Source organism: Aedes aegypti, chromosome 3 (assembly GCF_002204515.2).
Source record: "Aedes aegypti strain LVP_AGWG chromosome 3, AaegL5.0 Primary Assembly, whole genome shotgun sequence".
Taxonomy (NCBI): domain Eukaryota; kingdom Metazoa; phylum Arthropoda; class Insecta; order Diptera; family Culicidae; genus Aedes; species Aedes aegypti.
In genome coordinates, this window is record NC_035109.1 from 401,462,143 (window position 1) to 401,485,418 (window position 23,276).

General features: G+C 38.6%; 1 protein-coding gene across 3 annotated transcripts in view; it reads right to left on the reverse strand.

Annotated features, from left to right (window-relative positions):
- Positions 1–2,848: 2,848 nt before the first annotated feature.
- Positions 2,849–23,276, reverse strand: part of LOC5564131 — a 52,065-nt gene continuing 31,637 nt past the window's right edge. For 2 of the 3 annotated variants that reach the window (XM_021855363.1, XM_021855362.1), the window contains exons 2-7: positions 16,832–17,575; positions 9,417–9,625; positions 4,169–4,940; positions 3,819–4,099; positions 3,613–3,759; positions 2,849–3,475 (exon numbers count right to left, since the gene is read on the reverse strand). In XM_021855363.1, the coding sequence (XP_021711055.1) occupies positions 3,357–3,475; positions 3,613–3,759; positions 3,819–4,099; positions 4,169–4,940; positions 9,417–9,625; positions 16,832–17,178 (1,875 nt within the window). In that variant the 5' untranslated portion in view covers positions 17,179–17,575 and the 3' untranslated portion in view covers positions 2,849–3,356. Of the gene's footprint in view, positions 3,476–3,612; positions 3,760–3,818; positions 4,100–4,168; positions 4,941–9,416; positions 9,626–16,831; positions 17,576–17,644; positions 17,729–23,276 lie in introns of those variants that run through there. The other variant, XM_021855364.1, reaches the window with a different exon arrangement.

Here is a 23,276-nt window from a genome sequence, read left to right on the forward strand (position 1 = left end):
CTCCAGAAAAGCTCGTTCAGTCGCAGAGTTCCAACATAATTTACGCATATCGTTCCTGCGATTACCAGGAATCATCTCCTGTAAGGGTTTTTGAATTGCTGCTGCTCGGGATATGAAACGTTTATAACCGTTTACCAGAGCCAAGAAGCGCCGAAGCTCCTTAACGGTTTCAGGTTGCTTATACTGAAGTACGGCACGGACGCGTTCGGGGTCAGGTTTAATTCCATCGCTACAAACACGATAACCGAGGAAGTCTACCTCGGTTTGGGCAAATTTGCACTTAGTCAAATTCAAAACCAGTCCGTTTTGCTGGAGGCGCTCGAATACTGTACGTATATGTTCCCGATGCTCTTCCTCCGATGCAGATGCAATGCATATGTCGTCGACAAATACAACAACAAAATCAAGATCTCCGAAAATGCGATTCATAAAACGTTGAAACGTTTGGCTAGCGTTACATAACCCAAACTGCATCCTCGTGAACTCGTACAGCCCGAAAGGCGTGATTACCGCAGTTTTTTCTATATCCGAGTCTTCGACTGGGACGTGATGATACGCTCGAACCATATCCAATGTTGTGAATATGTGCTTTCCCAGGAAGTTGTTCAGAAGATCGTGGATGTGTGGGACGGGATAACGGTCTGGAATTGTAACCCGATTAAGACTACGGTAATCCCCCACAAAGCGCCACTCACCATTTTTCTTCGGGACACAATGCAACGGACTTGCCCAACTGCTTTTGGATGGTCGACAAATTCCGAGCTCCATCATAGTTTCGAACTCCTTCCTTGCAGCCTTCAGCTTGTCGGGTGCCATTCGACGTGACTTGCATGCGGTAGGCGGACCTTTTGTTTGGATATGGTGGGTTACCTCATGATGTACTGCTGTTCGCATTGTTGGAGGCATCGTGATTTCTCGAAATTCCGCAAGAAGATCATGGAACGGATGACACTGATCAACAGTAGTTACGCTATGCAATTTTGCATTTATAAACCCACCGACAGAATGTAGCTTCGTACGCCCATCAATCAGTTGGCGGTTTGCGAGGTCAATGAGGACACCAAAATTTGCCAGAAAATCGGCGCCTATGATCGCTGTAGTGACATCCGCAAGAAGAAAATTCCAAGAAAATCTGCGACGTAAACCGAGGTCCGTAGTGATGAAACGACTTCCGTAGGTGCAAATTTTCGATCCGTTCGCAGCATGTAGTTGAAAAGGTGACGGACCGTTTAATTTATCCTTCCTTGATGCTGGTATTATTGACACGTCGGATCCAGTATCCACCAAAAACCGCACATTTGACGTCCTATCGTATATAACCAGCCGACGGCTTTGTTGTCCTGCGCCCACTTCACACGTTTCTGGTGGGCGGCATACTAGTTTTTTGGCTGTTGATACTTACAGGGGCTACGGCAGCGTTCAGCTTGGCCACCGTACTTACGATGATACCAGCAGATGTCAGTTGTGTTTTCACTTCGGCGACGAGATGCTGAACGGGAACGTGATCTTTCCGGGCCAGATTTTAGGCGGCGTATTTCTGCAGTTAGTGCAGCAATTTGTCCAGCGAGGTCTTCCTGAGAGTACAGCTCTGCATGTGCTGATGCCGGGATCACTTTAACTTCTTTAACGACGTGTGGAACGAGGTCAATCATCTTGTCCCCCATTTCAGCGATATTAGCGAGACTGCTTTCGTTGATGCTCAAAACTGTCCGGATGTTTGCCGGAAGCCTTTGGAGAAAAAGCATTTTCAGGAATGCATCGTCCACGTTCAGTCCAGAAGACAATTCCTGCATCTTGGCCAGCAGGTGGGTGGGCCGCAAATCACCCAGGTCGCAGGCTCCTAGTAGTTTTTCCAATTTTGATTGCGGACTGAGCTCGAATCGTGAAATCAATCGTGTTTTGATGGCGTTGTATTTACCATCGGCGGGTGGTTCCTTGACAAGATCCGCGACATGACAGATCACCGATTGATCAATCTTGGCGACGATATGGTGGAATTTTGTCACGTCTTGTGTTACGCCAGCCAATGCGAATTGCGCCTCGGCTTGTGCGAACCACATAGTAGGATCCGATTTCCAGAAGTCGGGTAATTTCACTGCGACGGCAGCTGTAGCGGCTGGCTCTGGATTTGCAGCGGGAGTCGCCATTTTGTTTTCTTTTCGCGTCGTAATCGTTTCGATTTTTTCCGGAAACAACCGTCGGAGGTCACCACTTGTGGGAGGATTTGTCACGGAGCGGACGGATTGCGGTTCTACGGAACGGATAACGAATAAAATATACGCGACGTTTACTTTACAAACTACTTGTCTTTTATTCAAACAGAATTCGATGCGATACTCGCGAAAGCTTCTCACTTACTGCTCTTTCTCTCTAGGTAAGCTGCGGTTGTCGTTGGGTGGCAGTGTTGCCACAAGTCTTATGGTAACGTCCGCGGATACCAAACAAAGCCATGCTTGGTTGGATTTTAAACTTCCTTGAGCATAAACTATCATTGTTCATGTCATAATATATAAAAATGCAAAATTTATTTTGGAAGGCGATTTTGTAAAATTTGTTTAATGATTGATTAATGATTGATTAAATGTTAGACTTATGATTAAGATTATGATTACTGAATAAAATCAGCGATCTTTATGATTATGATTAATGATTAAAACATAATATTTCAATGATTATGATTAATGATTAAAGATTAACTTTTGATTTTTTGTAATTAATGATTAACATTTTTGATTAATCATAATCATTAATCATTAATCATGATTAAATTTATGATTAATCATTAACGCTCTGGTATCGATAATGCTGTGATATCTTGTATAAAAATTTAAATTTCAATTCCAGTCGGTTAGGTTTAAACATGCTAATCTCTATTTATCACATGACTTACACGGTTGACCATTACGATAATACCCTACGATTAGACTAATGACTACAGTTACAAATCGCGCTTCGATAAATGTGGAGCATTTTCCGTTTTACTTCATTCACTGAAAATTTTCAAAACCACTTTCCTATTCCTACTTTTTTCAGAAACTTTTTTTTTGCTTTTTAAACAATTTGAAGGTACTGCGCTTAGGTAGCGATTATACACTGTCCTCTTCTGCGTTAATATCTGATTGAATTATTGCTCTCGTTTCATTCAACTGGTTTGCTTGGCTATGCCGCATTAAAACGTATTTTCGACGTATGATAACTATTCGACATTTAGAAATTGAAACAAATCACTAACAAAAACGTACTTGAACCACTTCGAACAAGTAGCTATAGAAAATATTTTAGAACAAATATAATCACGCGAGCGGTCGATCGCCTAGTTGGCGTTCTGGCGGGTTGCTCCGGTGGGGTTCTCTTCTTCAGCTCACCTTTTTGATCATTTTGACCAACTCGGTGTAGAGTATGCAGTTACGGCTGCGAGGTTTACAAATTTCCCGATGGTCAAGGTGTACGCCGCAAACATCGCCAATGCCGGGATCTGTCGCAATCCGCGATGCGCGCGTTCGTGTTCGTTGTCGATGGAAAAATCGAGAAAGAGAATGAAACAATCCAAGCATGAAGTTACAATTTGCTGTCTATATGCACCTAGCACGTGTAAGGAAACTGAGCACTTACCGGCCGAGTCGATTCCAACGATACGAAGGTATAACACCGACATCAGTGTCAATGCCGTTTCGACGAAGCTGAACACATCGATCTTGAGGTGGCCGCCCTGGTAAAGGGCTACGAAGCGACGGTGCAATTCCAGGATGCTGGGACAGTCTGCGGAAATTAGATCGATTAATTTTAGGGGTCTACGAGGACAATTCTAGGGCACTCACTTTTCTGTATTTCAGTTAGCTCGATCGACTGTCGTAGCAACGGTAGATTAAAATCCGCCAACGGAGATCCTCGGTGTGGTACTGAGTAGAAGAACGTACCACGTGAAGACCGCCATAGGGGTTCTGCAGCTGGACGACCGCTCTCCCATGCATCGACGATTATCTGCTTGATGAAAATCCCTCCCTTTGAGTGGCCAACCCACACGATCGGGTGCCCTTTGCCCACTCCCTTCTCGATAAGCATATTGGCCATTTCTCGCGATCGATCTACCAAGTTGGACCTATGGAAAAACGGAAATATAAATGGGATGAGCACATGATCACAATCAATTCCCGATCGCCAAACTCACCTATTGCGCTTCGTTATCCACACCGGTCGCCACAGATATGGATCCGTAGTGTAGTTGATCGCAATCACTCGTACGCCGGGACAATCCAGTGGCAACCAATCTCCTGGCCAACAGGGTGACCACGATTCATCCTTCTTAACCTTCATTTTCCGCTTACCATGGTGGCGATTTTCCGTGTATCCTTGAGCAATTGTATGACCACCGCCTTCCTCTTCCATCCTCAGCCTAAACGTGGGAAAGCTGTACTCCATGTCATCGGCAAAGTGGATCTTGCTTGGTTCACCACATTCGTAGGTGATCTTCCGTTTGGCAAATCTGTACGACGTCGAGCGGGACTCGTCGTACTGATCATCTTCGTCGCTCCGATCGGCAGAGTCTTCTTCGATCTTTGGCTTCTTGAATACGTGTGGTGGGGCTAGAAGATTCGATCGCGAGTGACGCTGCCGCTTTGGAGGTCGTATTGGAGGCTTCGGAGGCCGCTCGAAATGCTCCAGTTTGCCTTCACTGTTCCACAAGCCTTGCTTCCAAGTGTTGACCAGCGATCCGTGAAGACCATGAATCAGTACAATATCCGCACGTATCGGAACTCCAGCAGGAGGTTCAGCCAGCACAACTAGGTCCACACACTTGTCCGGAATCTCCCGCAAGTTAGTCTTCGCATGCCTGAGCTTGCCACCAGTTGACAAGGACTGTTTTCCTGGCTCGATCGCACTCTTGGAAGAATCCTTTCGCAGCTTGATCACCCGTAGCAAGGGGTCAATCCGGTGGGCAACTAGAAGTATAATGAGGAACCACGTAAGGTACGATAACTGAGGAAAGGATCCATCTCCGTTTTCACGGATCGGTCCGAAAGAGGGTATGTTGCGCAGTGACGGACTGAGGTCACCTAGCGTCTGAACCATTCCGATTCTGAGCGTAGAGTAAGAATTGTCCCGTGGTGTCAATGAGTAGGTGTGGAAAATGGCCAAGAATGGCTGTTTGTTATGACCATGGATTCGGACGTAATAGTGAGCTAATTGGATTTGAGCTGCGTCAGCTGATCTTGCAAAAAGCGTGTATTTTGAATGGCTATTTCTGTCCAAGCAGTATCGATTTTGTATTTGAATAACTTTAGGTAACATACAGTAGCAAGGTTGCAATGTTTTGTTTCTTCTTCAGAAGTCTGAGAAAATCAATGCATTTGGTAAGAGGAGCTTAGAATATATTTCATTTCATATATCGAAACAATGCAACACATTTCAAGTTGTCGGTGAGACAAGACATTAGACTCATGAGTATATTGATAAACCAAAGCTTTATATACAGTGGCAACGTTTTTGGCAACAAAGTCGAAATTTTCAGTGGTGAAATAGGGGACCGTTCAAAAATCGGAACCCATTTTTTTTTTAATTTCAACAATATCATTAGGATGTTGTTACCTCATCTTTATGAAACGAAATGATAACTAGACTTCGAAGACCATTTCGAAGCTGTGCTATGGGGCCTTCCTTAGCCGAGTGGTTAGAGTCCGCGGCTACTAAGAAAAGCCATGCTGAATGTGTCTGGGTTCGGTTCCCTGTCGGTCCAGGATCTTTTCGTAATGGAAATTTTCCTTGACTTACTTGGACATAGAGTATCATCGTACCTGCCACACGATATACGAATGCGAAAATGGCAAATTTGGTAAAGAAAACTCTCAGTTAATAATTGTGAAAGTGTTCATAAGAACACAAAGCTGAGAAGCAGGCTCAGTCCCAGTGAGGACGTAATGCCAAGAAGAAGGAAGAAGAAGGGAGGATGTTGTTAACAATATGTCACAAAAAAAACTTAATTAAGTTTTGCCAAATTAGGATGATAGTGTTATCTAACAACATTTAGATATCATAAATAAGTGTAATGTTTAAGATAATACTGACAAAGGAATTAAAAAAAGACAAAAAGGATCCGAAGAAACAATCAGTAGGTTTAGAAAGAATACTCAATGTTATACAGTAATGACCCGATTTTGTCAGCCCCCGATTTTGTCTACCCCCGGTTTTAGCACCCTTTTTGAACCGATGAATGCAGCATGGGGCTGACAAAATCGGAACATTACTGTAATACGTGAAACTTTCTAATTACATAGTATACTAAAAATAAATCTATTCAAGTAGCTCAACCTACAGACCTATATTTAGAGATCGTGATAAGTGATTGTACCCCGTTTGGCATAAAGTCATTTGGCATAAGGTCGTTTGGCATAAAGCCGTTTGGCATAAAGTCGTTTGGCATAATGGTCGTTTGGCATAATGGCCGTTTGGCATAATGATTGACTTGAAATAAATATCGGCATTTTTAAGCTTTTACCGAGATCAACACCACCGAGCCCACAGCAAAAAATTTTGGTAGGTTCTAAACAAGCGTGGTGTTCGTTCAGAGATTATCCGAGCTAAGAATTGTTGTGACATTATAGAGCATTACTAAATAAAACTCGTGACGGGTCTCTACATCTCATAACATAGAGTACCCTTAAGCTTGTTGCGATATACATATTTGAAAACAGTAAATTGGCAAGGAAAGTTCGCAGTTATTCATCAAGGGAACGCTCATAGAATATTTCGCTGCATATCAAGCTCTGTCCCAGTTTGGACGTAACACTCGCTGAAAATTACTTGATAAAAAAATGTTTTTTTTTGCAAAATATCAAAAGCTCTAATCAAAAGATCTATTAATGCGACTTAATGCAAAAATATCTTTTATACGAGAGCAGATTATTTTTCGTTTAAAATGTTTCAGACTCTATCGGAAAAAAATATCTTTTCACAGCACAGCTCAAATGAACAACACATCTTTAAGAGAAAATATTTGTGGCAAAACTTTTCAACGGTTCAATATAAATTCTAATTTTGGAAGTGTACATCAAAAACACCGTCTATTATCGAGAAAAGGGAAAATTTGTGATTGTAATAATATTTTTTCCAGCATATCTCGTAAGGAGATCACGCGTTTGCCCCAAAAAACAGAATATATTGAATATTGGCAGGTTCTGAAATAATTATAATTCTAACAACACATCTGGCAAGAATTGATAATAAAAATGGTTCACAATTAGCTTTACTAAATAATAAAATTTATAACAGTATAAACATAAAGAACAGCCTATTTTTAAAAGAAGGCAAAATTTACAATTGAACCAATAAAAGAATTGACGCCAAAAATTATTGCGGTAATGACTGGTTCCCCCGAAAAGTGGTGACGAGAAAGAACGATAAACAGTCAAAAGAAGGAAGTCATTCTCGGCTATACACATGTTGGCAAAAATGCTGAAGACGGTAAAACTCGAAAGAACCGCCAATTAAATAAAAAAGGGTGCATATTAGATGGTCAGTTCGTTCACCCCCCTGAAATGTATATAGTTACGACAATTATGGGGAGTGGGCTAGTCGAGGAAACGGGATATTCGGGAAATGGCATTCGGAGAAACGACATTCGGGGAAAAGTAGCACAACCCATCAAAGTAACTGCAGTAATCGATTTCTCTTTTCGCTGATAATTTGAGCAGATCAATGTTATCGATTGCCGCCCTTTTGTCAGTTGTATACAAAAATACTTAAAAAATATAGCTCCAAAGGACAGCCTATGCATAAGAGAAAGAGAAATGTATTGAAATTTAAAATCAACAGTTTTCATACCTATAATAATGGTTACATCATATTTAGGAAAAAAAATAGAACAATTAATAGTAAATTTGTGCTGAATACATAAAAATCTTCAGTGCAAAAATTTGTTCCAATAGCGAAACTCAAAAGATGAATTAATATATGAAAGAAGGGTAATTTCTGAATAAATAATAAAATACTATCGGCAATAACTTTCCTAATATGCTTAAATTTATTCAAGAGCGAATGATTGTTGAATAGAGTGCCATTTTGCATCAATGGACTCCAAAACAAGCCTTGTGTCATCAGAAAGATTCAATAGAAACGTAAAAACGAAAATTGAGGAATTCTAGGTTTCAGACTCATTATGCCAAACAACCATTATGCCAAACGACTTTATGCCAAACGGCTTTATGCCAAACGACTTTATGCCAAATGACCTACCACCGTGATAAGTAACCATTTAGAAAAATGTAACTTATTCTTTTTATTCTTATTCTTCTTTTGTTTAACAAATGAATTTTAAATAGGTATGCCAATATCTATTCGAGTTTTATGACCAAAACTCAAACATGTGCCCAACCTACAGACTTTCGTCTTTTCTCTGGCGTTACGTCCCAATTGAAGCAGAATCTGCTTCTCAGCTTCGTGATCCTATGAGTTATTTAACCGTTATTTATTGAAAGCTTTCTCTGCCTATTGACCATTTGTTCATGCCCTGGGAAGTCGAGAATATTTACTTTACAAACATGTCCTCGACCGGTGGTATTCGGGGGCCATCGAAACCTTACTTTTACTATGGGTCTCCAACTCAATATCGATAATGTCGAGTAAGGGAGAGTTGGCTATATAAAATATTCGAGATAGGGAGACTTGACTGTACTTAATTTGTGTTATGGCAGCATAGTTATTCTAAGGCCTTCAATATACTTGTGAGTTTGTGCTTCAAATCTTGAACAACCAACAAAAAATATTGCGGGATGATTTGCGAGATTACACAAAAATTACCAATGATAAATGCAATTTTCTGTAATATAAATCGTTAATTGACAAATAGTTTGTAAGAAATGTAATATGGCGAAATAGAACTCCTCATAACGCAGAGCAACCAAAAGAATGATATGCATCTCGGCATCGGAGGTGATAGATAAGAAAAACACTCCGAAAGCAATTGCATGTCATGTTTCAATTTTCGCTAATGATGAGTTGTGAGGGTGAAAAGTGCTTTCGAGTTGAAGTGCGACTTGTTTTGCCATCGTCGAATCGTACCCGCTACATTTAATTCTCAATTGAAGAAGCCGTATCGGCAAAAGGAAAATTGCCCCACTCAATTGAGTCAAATGCAGCGCAATGTTCCTCGCACATGGCAACAACTTGGTGTATGAGCGCAGGTGCATTATCGATTTCTAGAAACATTTTTGCGTTTCAGAACGTCAGATTGGCGGGCAGCTACTTTGTAGTATCAAACGAAAGAGTCATCCTAGTTCAATTGTTTCTCCTAATAAATGATGGTCATCGTCAATTGTCATTCTGGCAACATACCTACAATTAGATATCTACAACTGCTAGTGTATTTCGAGCTAGCGACATCAGCGCCGATGCTTCGCTCTCTACACATCAATCAAATTCACCTTGAACCGAGGACAGGCTCATCGAGACGGTGTTGGCGGCGAAGGCGAAAAGCGTCGTCAGTAGGCCGCGACTTTCTCGGATCTTTCGCATCAGTTGCAGCAGGCGGAAACCACGTAGGCCGTTCCATCCTCGAGCTAGACCATGCGTCAAGGGTACCAGCAGGCGGATCAGTACGCTCAGAGCCACGCGGATTCGGTTGTTGGGCGATCTGTGGGTAGCAAGAAATAAAAATAAGTCAAATTCATGTTAAAGTACGGCAAAAGGTTTACAGTATGGCCCATAAAACAATGCGAAAATTGTTTGACCGTGAATATAGCATCCACAGGTGTTATTTTCATTAAGGGTATTAATTTAATTTAACATTCTGTAATAGAAGATATGCATTATTTTTCTAATTCTAGCGGAGAAATGCTTGTGGCTAAATAATGACTTCCGGAGATTGAGGCTCTAGGAGCAGCCATACATACTACTGATCGATTTGGAAAGGCTTCGTGGAACCAGATGCAACATTTGTTTGTTCTTCCGTAGAATTTTGTGTTAAAATTTGCCTTTCCTGTTTGTAATTTTATTATATTACTTTCAATGTCGTGCTAAGCTAGCCACTGGGTAAATACTTTAACCCAAATGAAAAAAATAATAAAAATATTCAGTTATACCTCATTTACATGACACAGAAAAGTTTAAGTGCGTACCCCGACATCCAGAATGTACGTATAATCAAATCACTTTTTGCTTTATGCGACGCTTATATGTGCAAAGTTTCACGTATAAGATGTCGCGAAAAGGTTTTATGCGTACAATAGTGGAGGCGATATACATACATATTTCATGTGATGAAACATAACATTCAATGCGAGTGTGCAGATTTTCGTGCGAATTGGTATGTACTCTTATGCGACTTAATTTATGATAATAAAGATTATTTGACTGCTGTTACGGATTGATCCGATGAACTCATAAAATAGCGTTTTATGCGAGGTAACTCATCGATCAAGCAATTTCAACCACCATTTAGTGATGTAGTTTGTACAAATAAATTACTTTCTTCGTATACTGTTATGCGACTTCTGGTTGTCTGGGCATGGATTAAAATTTCCTTGACTTCCCTGGGCATAGAGTAGCATCGTATCTGCCACATAATATACAAATGCGAAAATGGCAACTTTGGCAAAGAAAGCTCTCAGTTAATAACTGTGGAAAGGGACGAATGACTTTCGGGTTAAAGTCCCTCACAAACAACAACAACAACAACAACAACAACAACAACAACAACAACAACAACAACAATAACTGTGGAAATGCTCATAAGAACACTAAGCTGAGAAGCATGCTCTGTCCCAGTGAGGACGTTAATGCCAAGAAGTAGTAGTACGTGCTATTTTTCGATACTGATATTCTCCATTCTCTTGACAAAAAGTACGCTAATTTGTAACGGAATTACAAAATAATTTTTTCAAGGCATAGTTCATTTGACGGCGAAATTCTATCTCTTTCGCACTTCCACAAAACATGAAAACAACGGTGCCAGTACCAAGGCGGGTTCAGCCCCTGGCTACAGAGTACAATGATTTTGACTGATACTGGCACCATTGTTTTCAGATTTGGAACCCCTCTCATCGTGACAACATGTCTTCTTGATGGTTTCAAATAAAGAGCTTTTAGTTTATGATGGAATATTATTAGTTGAGTTTTGGAAACATTAGGAGAAATTTTACATTTTTGCAAGTATGAAGAAAATATATCCAAACTTTTTTTGCAATCGATTACAGATGACACGCAGACTTCGTCCTTTGGCGGAAAGGCCTGTGTCATCCGCAAGCAAGGATTTTCGACATCCCTGAGGTAACTCACACACTCCGAAAATATCATGTGATTTTACGTCTTTTGGATGCACATAAAAGAAGCGAACCGAATGCCGTGAATTTATGTCACATTGCAAATACCATAGCGTCTGATTCGGGAAATGCCGGTCATAGTGACATCTTTTTCGTTTCCTTTAACGTGTAAAATTACGTTTTTTGTTCAATACATCTTTAAGGACACATTTTTGTGTCGTTTTATCATTTACATCATGTGTCATTCAGTCATACTATGAATTACGTCCACAGTAATTTCCATTATTTTTAAGAGTGCAGGTAAGTCAGATGTGAAAATATTGTATAATATTGGTCCCAATATGCTGCCTTGGTGAATACCAGCTCTTACAGGAAGTTTTTCAGATCTGGAGCTCTGGTAATTAATCTGGAGTGTACGATTTGACAGATAACTTTGAATTAATCTAACAATGTTTGTTGGAAAATTAAAGTTTTTTAATTTTACGATCAAACCTTCATGCCAAATACTGTCGAATGCTTTTTCTATGTCTAGAAGAGCAAGACCAGTAGAATAGCCTTCAGATTTTTTTTGGAACGGATCAAATTTGTTACACGTAAAAGTTTAGTGATCTAATGTTCATAGCGGAATCCAAACTGTTCATTGGCAAAAATTGAATTTTCGTTGATGTGGGCCATCATTCTGTTCAAAATGACCTTTTCAAAAAGTTTACTGATGGAGGAAAGCAAACTGATTGGACGATAGCTAGAAGCTTCTGCAGGATTTTTGTCTGGTTTTAAAATTGGAACAACCTTCGCATTTTTTTATTTGTCAGGAAAATATGCTAATTGAAAACATTTGTTAAATATATCAACTAAAAATGATAAGCTAATTTCTGGAAGTTTCTTAATGAGGATGTAGAGAAATTCCATCATCACCAGGAGCTTTCATATTTTTGAATTTTTTAATAATAGTTCTCACTTTTTCCAAAGCAGTCTCACAGGCATTTTCGAAAACGTTCTCTTGATTGAATATTTTCAAAGTCCTGAGTAACTCGATTTTCAATTGGACTAGTAAGTCCAAAATTAAAATTGTGCGCACTTTCAAACTGCATAGCAAATTTGTTAAAGTTTCACGAGCATTGTCAATTACAAGTTTTGGTTGTAAAGAAATGTTAACATCAAGATTAGAGTCAATATGTGTTTCATATATATTCCAGTCGGCTCGAAAATAATTGAAAGTGGAGCTGATAGAATTGAGAATCGCTTCATGGGATATGTGAAATGTAACAGGGACATGATCAGAATCAAAATCAGCATGATCAATCAGTTGGCTACAAAGATCACTAGAGTCGGTTAAGACCAAGTCAATCGTAGAAGGATTTCTAGAAGAGGAAAAACATGTAGGGCTCATCAAATAAAATTCTGCCGTTGGAATTACTTTGAGAATTATTCCATGACCGATGTTTGGCATTAAAGTCGCCAATGACAAAATTTTTTGACTTATTGCGAGTCAATTTTTGCAAGTCAGTTTGGAGCAAAAGGTAAATAGGCAGCTATGAGAGTATATTTACAAAGCTGTGTTTCAACTGAAACTCCTAAAGTTTCAAAAACTTTAGTTTCAAATGACGAAAACAGTTGATGTTTTATACTCCTTTGAAGGAATGCAACTCCCCCACATGCCTCATCAAGTCGATCATCAGCTTTAGCTTAGCTTAGCTTAGCTTAGACTGACCACACTATTATGTGCTATTATGTGATTGACCGAAGTCAGTGAAAATGCACAAAGAATCAACTAGAAGTTTGGCTGGGATTGGCCATAATCTTCTTCAATGTGCATAATTCAGTGCCTCTATTTATACAGGGTCAATAACGGCGCCGGCCACGTCCTTGCAGTCAGGTGGGATTGGGGGATGGAATGTTAGTGTGTAACTTTTGCTATTTGGAGACCGTGTTTGCCTCTGCATCTCCACAAAGGTTACTGGGAGGGATGTTTGTTAATGAGAAGGATCGTTGGGTCACAGGATTCACTTTGATAAGCGATTAGACCATGATAAATAATGATTTATGAGATATATACATGCTTATTTGTAAATATAATATTTTCATTTGATATGAACAATTTCTATGTAGTGGAAAATTATGCCGACACTTGGGGTGACGAACCATTCAAAGTTTGTTGAACAAATACCTAAATGTAACATTCCTACAGCTGTCAGGACGAAAGCATGTGTTATTATATTTTACTTATTTGAAAAGAAACAAAAACCTTGATTGGTTGGAATATCATAGAACACTCTTATTCTTATGCCGACACTTACAGTGGCAAACCATCCAAAGTTTGGTGAATAAGGTGAACTTTTCGCAAGTCTACACTTGTAGTGTCGAACCATTCAAGGTTTTTTTTTTATTACAAAAATAAAGGTAAAAAGGGGTGTTCTGAAAATAAAAAAAAATGTAAAACATAAATAATTCATGAATCAGAGTTTGTGTCGACACTCACAGTGACGAACAATTCATAGTTTGTTGAAAATTCATATTTACGTCCCCCAATTGTAACGATTAAATGTGCAGTCATACATATTTTATAGATTAGAAACAGTAGCATGAAACGAGCTCACCAATTGATCCTTTATCCTTCACTGTGCAGCCACAATCCACTCTCAGCCTCACTCGTTTGCTCGGCTATATAAAAGCACTCAGAAAAAAAGGCGCGCGACCCGAAAAGGAAAAAAAACTTGGCTTTCTTGACGCACTGCCCAGCAGCAAGCGTCAAGGTCAAAGGATCAAAAAGAACTAACCGATCACGCCACTTTTTCACTTACTAGACCGACGCGCGACATGTTTGATCCTGCCTCCGTCGCTTGCCCCCGTAGGAGCAAACGTCAAGGTCGATAGATCAAACAGAACTCACATGCCTCATCAAGTTGACCATTACGATAAACAAAAAAGTTAGAATCTCTTTTGAGTTTAGATCCAGGTTTCAAATTCGTTTCAGTAATAACTGCTATATGCACGTTATTAGCTGTAAGAGAATTAAACAGCTTGTCCTCTTTACCATTCAGAGAACGAGCATTCCAATTTAAAATATTTAAACTATAATTTGGATTCCCAAAGTTTGAAATGATTTGGATGAATTTTGACTGTGCACACGCCATTTGAAGTTTATATGGAGATTACTATGGAAAACGCCAACATTTTGTATTCTGCCCTCTCTCTACGTTATAATATTTTATGGAAAAGTAATAAAACTCTTCTCATGTGAAATTCTTCCAGCTACAACTTTGCTGAAGACTACATTTTGATTGGACGTCTAGATAAATTGTTATTCATCATTATAAAGTGGGTTTGCATTTTACATGCTGCTCCAACTGTTCAGCAGGCAACAGTAGAGCTCCTGAAGAGAAGAATAGAACAAAGTAGTCCAGGCTACTATGTTCTACAGCAAAAATGCAGAGCTGCTCTGAAAGTAATTGAATGATCATCTCAGCATGATTTAGACTTAAGTACCATCAAAATGTAGTCTTCGGCAAAGTTGTAGCTGGGAAGATTTCACATGAGAAGAGCTTGTTCACTTTTCCATAGATTATTATGATGAGCAGTTAGAGGACTGAACACAAAAGGTTTGACTTTTCCATAGAAATATCCATGTTAACTTCAAACGGCGTGTGCACAACCAAATCTCTTCCAAATCACTTCACATTTTGGGAGAATGATTTTTATCATAATTGACACCGTTTAAGCATAGGAGAGCAAAAACTTGAATATTTGCATCAGTTTAATGTACATTCATTGCCCTTTTTTATTTTTGCGGTTAAATTAAGTTGAATCGTGCTTAATACCTCTACTTTTCGAACATTTACCTTAGATGCACAAAAATATATGTATAAGAAAGTGAGATAAAGCCAAAACAAGCATTTAACAGCAGCTGAACATTTTTTTCAACTCCCCATGGTCATCAGCTACTCACTGTCCCCTAAATAAAAATTTAAGTACTATACTAGCCATCAATGATAATTGAAATAAAGATAAAATACATTGACATTTTTGAGAGCACAACTCTAGATAATTAAAAAAAGAGTAGTGCTTCGTGAAGCCCAAGCAGGACAGTTCGGTTTTGCGTCGTCCGATAGATTTAGCTCACGGTTTCGCGCGTGTTTTCGTCGCCGGAGATTTTTTTTCCTGTTTTGGAGCGTCTTGCTGGGTAGTGCTTCGTGAAGCCCAAGCAGGACAGTTTTTACATTCAGAAATGGAATAGTGAAAAGTGAAAAATGAAAAAGTGATTTGTTTGATTTGTGTCCTCAGTACTGTTGGTTTTTGGCTGCCCTAAGTTCACCGAACCATCCGGAAGTGACAGGCAGCACATAAATTTAGAGAATCAATCCGGTGAGTTTGTTCCAGTATGATACTTTTTCTTTTGTGAGCCTTCCGGATCGTTTTTATCCGCGTCGTAGAACTTCTGATCGTTTCTTGAACGGGAAATGTTATTTTCGGAGTTTGATAATTATGTTCAGATTGCGCATTCTGTCCGGGCGGATGTTACGCAACTAACAATCGGTTGTGGATGCTTTTTAACCGTTCGATGACCCTGGAGGGATCGATTCTGCTTTTCGTATAATTTTGAGCAGAAAAACCGACTGTGTTATCCTAGGGTGTTTAGTTCGAACGCGCTTCCTTTCGTTTTTCGATTATCTGAAAATACAGTACCACCCAGTACAGTTTTTCAATGGGCACAGTACAGTTTTTCAATAGGCGTGATTTTTTTTATTACGCGTATCGTTGTTTTATACAATCTGATGACCCTGGAGGGATCGGTTTTGCTTTTTTCTGGTTATTGAGCAAAAATATTACTGCACAATCGACAAGCATTTCGCGAAATACTATTTATACTATAAATAAGCTATTGTTTTCTCTTTTGATTGCCGGCATTCAAAAGATTAATTTAAAAACGCTTAAACAACAAATATTTATGGTCTATCGCCAGATTTCTAGGCGAATCCTGACAATATACCTTCCCCAACCTCCAACTCCGTAGCACTTATGAGGGTGTCGCTGAGTCGGTGGCCTCTCATTAAGTAGGTGCTACATCAACATTTCCTTCCCCTATCCCAAGTTACGGCAAAGATGGGCGTGGCCGGGAATAGTGATATTCATGCTTTTAGTATTCTTGTTTATGATTTGAACAAGGTATACTCCCCTGCCTTGTTCTTGAAAGTAGTCAGGATGAGATTATTGAAAAGAAACATGAATGTTGCTAGTATCCAATCTACGAAGTATACCGTAACTACGCTAACGCTAACAACTCTAGATAATTAAAAAGTGATCTGCTTTAAAAATTTGATCGATTGGTCATAACCATTGAGTAAAAGAAAATACATTTGTGGAGACAATATTAGATAGGATTCTATTGTTATAACCTCACGGTTTAACGAGGAATGTGGATGACATACAAGTTCCAATAATACAGTCAGTGCTTTGTTCAAATTGGATTTGCTTTCCACAGAGTGACCTAAATAATAATTTCACTTTTTTACCATCATTTCAAAATTTGCTTGATTTGAATATCAACGAGCTAACTGCGCGGGAAACAGAATCATACTCACTCCACCATGACGGCAAATCCATCCGGCTGGGCGGTCATTTTCATCTCACAGTCGGCATTCTTCATACTGATCTGGTCCGATTCAGTGCCACATTCCGCGGAAGTTCTCGCCGCAGCAACAGTGATACAGTGGCTGAGCATCGTTTCGTTCTGCTGCATCATGCTGCTGTTGGCGCTTATGGCAAATTGTATGGCATGCCGGTTCCTCTCCTGGCCGTCCTCACCTTGACATTGCAAATCACCCGAACAGAATAACTCCTGTATCACCTCACCCCCAGTCGACGTTTTCGAATACCGCCTACGAATATCACTTTGTGATTGAACATTTTTCATCAGACTCTCTTCCATTCCACCCAATTCCTAATTTGCGGCACGCACTCTTCCGTTTCTTCTGCTTTTGCTTCTTGGTTTAATATCACAGTTTACGCAAAGCTCTCCCACACCGTCTTTTTGTGATAAGTAACTCAAGCTGTATAGCTCACACTACCCATAACTTATCTCCTACTTATATAATTTGGAGAGTAGAAACTTTGCCACAATTTTTCTCCCGTATTAAATTTTTCCGTTTAAAACCACGTTGATCAATTTAAAACAAGACACTTTAAAACTTTTAAAAACTTCTGCTCTCTCTGTTCGTACTTCGTTTGCGGCGCTGGCTGCTAGTCCTCATCGTCACAGAATGCACTTCCTACGCCTAGCAAGCAGCTGATGCAGTTGGTCAAGATGTTAATTAAGCTTGATTGATCTGTAATAGAGGAGAATTTATGTGATTAGTTAACTGACACGGCCGTATGTGTTGGGAATTGCTATTTACATATCATCATTTAACGGAGTGATGCTCTACAATTGTACGTGCGGGTCGAGTGGGAATATTCCATCGACTGACGACGAACTTATACTAGAGATCGAAGTCGTTGCTGGCTCTAGTTGATTGTTCATAGGTGTAGGAAATTTGAATGCTTTGTTCAATATTTTTAAAAACATGTTAGGGTATAGCAAGCCTACTTTCGGAGTTATGGAATTCAGGGCAATGGCACATTCAGGGTAGATGACATTCGGGGAGATGGCACTCGGGATAGTGACATTCGGGGTTATGGAATAGAATCGGCAATCGGCCGCTAGAGTTTCCCACTTTGGGCATTGAATGAGATAGGCTGTGCTCCATCCTTCCATGAAAAAATGGAGTGGAGGAGGCGCATGGTTGTTAATTGGGCAATGTCGTAAAAACAGTGCAAGATGGCTTAAATCTTGTGCGCTGTACACTCCACATTATTTCGAAATGTGGCAAACCTTAAGGCCCAAACGCAATGATAGCGGAACGGCAACGGAATGCGGAACCGGTTCGCCAGCATGAACTATAATCAACTTGTCGACTCAGTGTTGATCAAGTTTCATTCGTTGTAAGCTCAGTCGAGATGTTGTGATACATGCTGGCGAACCGGTTCCGCATTCCATTGCCGTTCCGCTATCATTGCGTTTGGGCCTTTAGTCTTCCCTCATTGCTTTCAAATTAACCCTCTAATACCCATTTTTTTTAATTTTGATCTAAATATTATCTTAAATCAATCTAAGCGCGTTTTCAATAATAATTTATTTTTAATCGCAAATTTGTTAATTTTGATTTTTGATTTTTATAATTTTTATTTTTAACATCCCTATTTTTTCTATTTTTTTGAAGCCTTTTCTGGATACCTCTTTTTGACAATAATAAAAATTTGAAGTTTTACATTACCTTAAAATATTTGATATTTTAGAATTTTTCTGAAACATATTTTATTTTCCGCGCAACTAATGGAAAAACATATTTGGAGCAAAATTATTACAACCAAGCTCTACTTTCGTGATAGGTTGATAGTGGCATAATATAAAATGTATGATTTTTAGATTACACATCAAACGAGAATCAAGCATTTGTAGGTGTTCGGGCTCACCGCAACGACATCACCCATTCGATGAATGCTAGGCGCACTCAGCAATAGCAGCAGCGCTGCAGTGTGCATTCAATTTGTCTCCTTTCGCCCCAGCTAGCAGCAAGCAGCCCGTTTGCTTTCATGCTGTTGCTTTGGGCTGCGTGATGCTAGCCGATCGGCGCATTACAGTATTGTGATGTTACACTCTGCCGTACTACCTCTCGCATATATAAGCGAGACCGTTTCCATGTAAGTTAGTTGTAAGTTGTGATTGTAACGAGTAGTATCCCCCACCGAGCAGGAGCACTGCCTCTCGGTGGTGGGCAATAAATTACCGTTGGAGTAATTAGTTTGTTCGTTATTCGTCTGCCCCTTCGGGACCAAAAATCACACAACGTAGGGCCTGGTCACCCCTGTACGAAACAGTAGGTTATAAAAATCAATTTTTCAGTCATATTTCAAAAACACAAAAATGGTCCAAAAGTCACGAAAAACTTTCCTCATATGCGTGTAATAGGCCAAAGTTATAAAAAAAATATTTTGATTTTCGAACTTTGAACGAATTGAACTATATTGGATCTAGTTTGTGTACATCTGCAGCAAATATCTTAAATATGAACAAATAACAACAAGGGATTTTGTCCCCGGAGGGCGTTTTGGAGCACGTTCCCCTACTTCACAAAATTATCTTGGAAAAGCAACCTAGGTCAGCCGCGTAGAAAACCACGTCTGCTCTACATATCAGAAGAGGCGTGACATTGATGCTATCCTGGCTGAATTTACAGCCAACATAACAAAAATGAGAAATCAAATTAGTTCGTCGGATAAGAAAGTCACAGTATATTCTGTTATCAATGAGTTTGAGTTGATAACCAAATTATTTACCATCATATATTTTTTTAAAATATTATAGTAATAAATCACAAAAAAAAAACTTACGCTCTAAACAATTTTTAAAAATGTTATATGACTTAAAATCTACTTTGTTTACAATATCCGCTTTATAAAAATATATGGAAAAGATGTGTCATTTTGTTATCAAACATGTCTGTCACGGATACAATGATAACAAATTTGGTTATCATTCGGTTATTGTTATCAATAAACATCAAAATGATAACAGCGATAATGAGAGTAGTTATCAATTTGATATCATCCAGTTATCTGACTTTCCTTGGGATGACGGTGCACAACGGTCGGGCTCCATATAAAGAGACGGCCAAACCTACCAAAAGCTTTTTTGAGATTTTTATGTTTTTTATGATTTTAAAATATACATACTGTATTATATTTTAATGATCCTTAATTAAAATTGAATTAAAATTTAAATTACTTCGATTTTTTTGGCGTCAAATTGGCTGAAGTCAAACAACTGAAACATGTAACAATAAAATAAAGTACAAAATTCATATTTATTCATCTTATTATGAATGGAAAGATATTCTTGACATACCACCCAATGCCTGTACCCACGGATAATGCTGGAATCCTAACAAGATAGTCTGGATCCACTAAGTATATTAGCAGGAGTCTACCAAATATCATCCCAACTTTTAAAAAGGATATTACAAAATCTAATTAAAATAAGATTGTTGAGAAGCCAGCGATTTGTCAAAAATATTTCCAAGAGTACAATGATTTTTTTTAGTTATCTTCAAAGTTCCATCAGATTCCGCTTCCATGTTCAAGGCAAGAAATTTTCCATAGTTAACCACTCTACCGGCAGCTTCATTTTTTACCGCTAAAAAAATATTCAAATCGCGATAACTTTTTTGTTTCTCGATATTTTTGCACCATTTTTTCACAACATCTCAAAAAACTCTTCTAGTTTAAGAATCCGCGTCGATATTAATCATTGGTGATCTAGTTTTGAAGATATTCCGATATTCCTAGGGGGACCGACATTCTCCATACAAAATGTCTTTGGCGACATTTTTGTTTTTGGTCAATTTATCAAAAAAATAAAATGTGTACTATACAATGCCAGGTAATAAGGAGCTACTCTGAAAAAATCATACAAATCGGTTCAGTATTCTTGGAGAAAACTAAAAATTACGATATGAGGTTTTTTAGAGTATTCAAGATCTTCATTTTTCCAGCGTGGTACCAGAAACATAAATGCTTATTACTCAAAGACGGCTGCACCAAATTGCTTCATTTTTTCATAACATACTCGCATTAATATATAATTCCGTGGAGTGAATATCCGAATACGATAAAAATTTTGTAGCCTGAGAAATTTACGTGGGTTATGGCTACGCGTCGGTCCCCCAAGGAATTTTAGAAATATCTCCGGATCCAGATGATCAATTATCAATATCGACGCATATTTCTAAACTAGAAGAGTTTTTTGAGGGCTTGCGAAAAAATGGTGCAAAAATATCGAGAAACAAAAAAGTTATCGCGATTTGATTTTTTTTAGCGATGAAAAATGAAGCTGACGGTAGAGGGGTTAATTTAGGTACCCAATAAATACCGTAATCCGGGGCCAAATTGATCACTGGGGCGAATTTGATCAGGTCGGTACCAAAAGACATTTCCTTCCAAGGATGCTGAAGGTTTCGATGGCACCACAGACATTCTGTGTTTTCTAGTTCATAGATGTCTAATGATGATTTTGAACTATTTTATTTTTATTAGGGTTACTATGGCATAGAAATATTCACACTTTTTAAAGGTGTAAGTAATACAGTTGGAAATGTCGGTGCTAAACAATCCGCTGGTGCTATGCCTACATGTCAACTTTGAGTGTTCAAAATGTTGTGTAAGCTTAAGCTGAACTACTGAACCCATTTTTGATATCATACAGCATAGCAAGTATAGTTTTCTAATCGCAAAAACGTTTATTCTCAAATAATGTGCTTATTTCAAAGGACATTGCCTACATTTAAGCGTAGTAGGCAGATTTTAAAAGTTTAATTTTACAATAAAATTATCAAATACTCGAATTGTGAGAATTTTGACATCATTTTCAGAATCAGGAGACCCAAATTAAGTAGATAGGAAATTTTTTATTCTTAAACCTTCTTTGTTATATGGTGATCAATTTCGCCCCAGTGTGTCATTTTGATTTTTTGACATTAAAACTATTTTTATGATATGCTAAATATAATTTCATGAAAAGTCGATAACGTACACTAATAAAGATCAACGGATTATTGATTTTATCGAAATTTATTTGACAATATTTCATTTCCGAAGGATAACACAACAAAAAGTTGTTAATTGTGGTCAATTTACCCCCGGATTACGGTATCACCTCTGGAAGCTGCTTTGAATATGTTCAGAAACTTGCTTATAGATTTGTAAGGAGTGAACTTACTGATTTTGAAAGAATTGTTTTCAAAAATATTGACTGATATTCAAATTTCTACGCCGAAATTTTCCGACGAACATCACATCAGATATTAGTAGAACACCTCTTCAGTAGTGATGGATTCGAGAAGATTACGCCTGTAGTTTGTGTAGAAATAGTGAGCAATTTCGAACTTCTCTAGTTTTGTCTAAGAAATTTTACAAAGATCTCTAAAATTTGGTTTGTTAGTAATTGTGTAAAGTAAGTTTAAAATAATTTTAGTTTTAAAAAACTGAAGCCAGCGAGATAAGATATGTTTTACATTTATTCATCAATCTTCAAAAAGCTTATTTTCAATGGCTTCGCGGACCCCCTGAGAAGTTGGCACGGCCCCCTATTGGTCCGCGGACCACTGGTTGAGAAACCCTGATTCAGATGATTTGTTTGGTGGCGAGTTTGTTCTGGATAGTAAGGGATATGAAATCAGCTTAAGGAAATCTGGCAAGTGTTCCTTCCAATTACATATAACTCCAGCCATTCAGTAAAGAAATCATCGAAGCTTTCCCCTCTCAACAAATCCTCTGAATTGTGTTCAGAGATTTCGGTAATATCTCCCGAAATTCTTTACTCCAACAACTTGAGACCTTTCTGGGAAACAAATCCTCAAGGTATTCAAGGTAAAGGTATTTTTTCTAAAAAGCACACGGAATTAATTCATGATTTTTCCAGGATTCAACAAAGAATGCTCAATAAACTGGGGGGGGGGGGTCTTAAAAGTAGATTGGAGTACCTTGTACCTTTTAATTCCTCCTCAATGCTTATCTTTGAAAGATACGTGTATTTCGACTACAACTTGCAGTCTTCTTCAGTGTCAGTTACTCTTATCCACTGAAGAAATCGTCGCATCTCTCTACCTTAAATACTAACACCAGATAAGTACCTATACAACTAATCTGCCTAGGAAAGTTGTTGATTATTAATAAATTAATAATTAAAAGGAACAAGGTACTCCACTCCAATCTACCTTTAAATTTCTCTATTGAGATGGTGGACGTTTCGCATAATGGACGTTTGACATAACCGTGGGACAAGTGGGTAATGAAAATCTATACTTGAGATTCTTGAAATTCTAAAGACTTTAAATTGAAATAAATGAGGTCATGTATATTATTCAGCTTGACTTCCATCAAGTATCTCTTCTTCTTCTGTTCAGTTATGTTTGTCAAATGATTCGACAATAT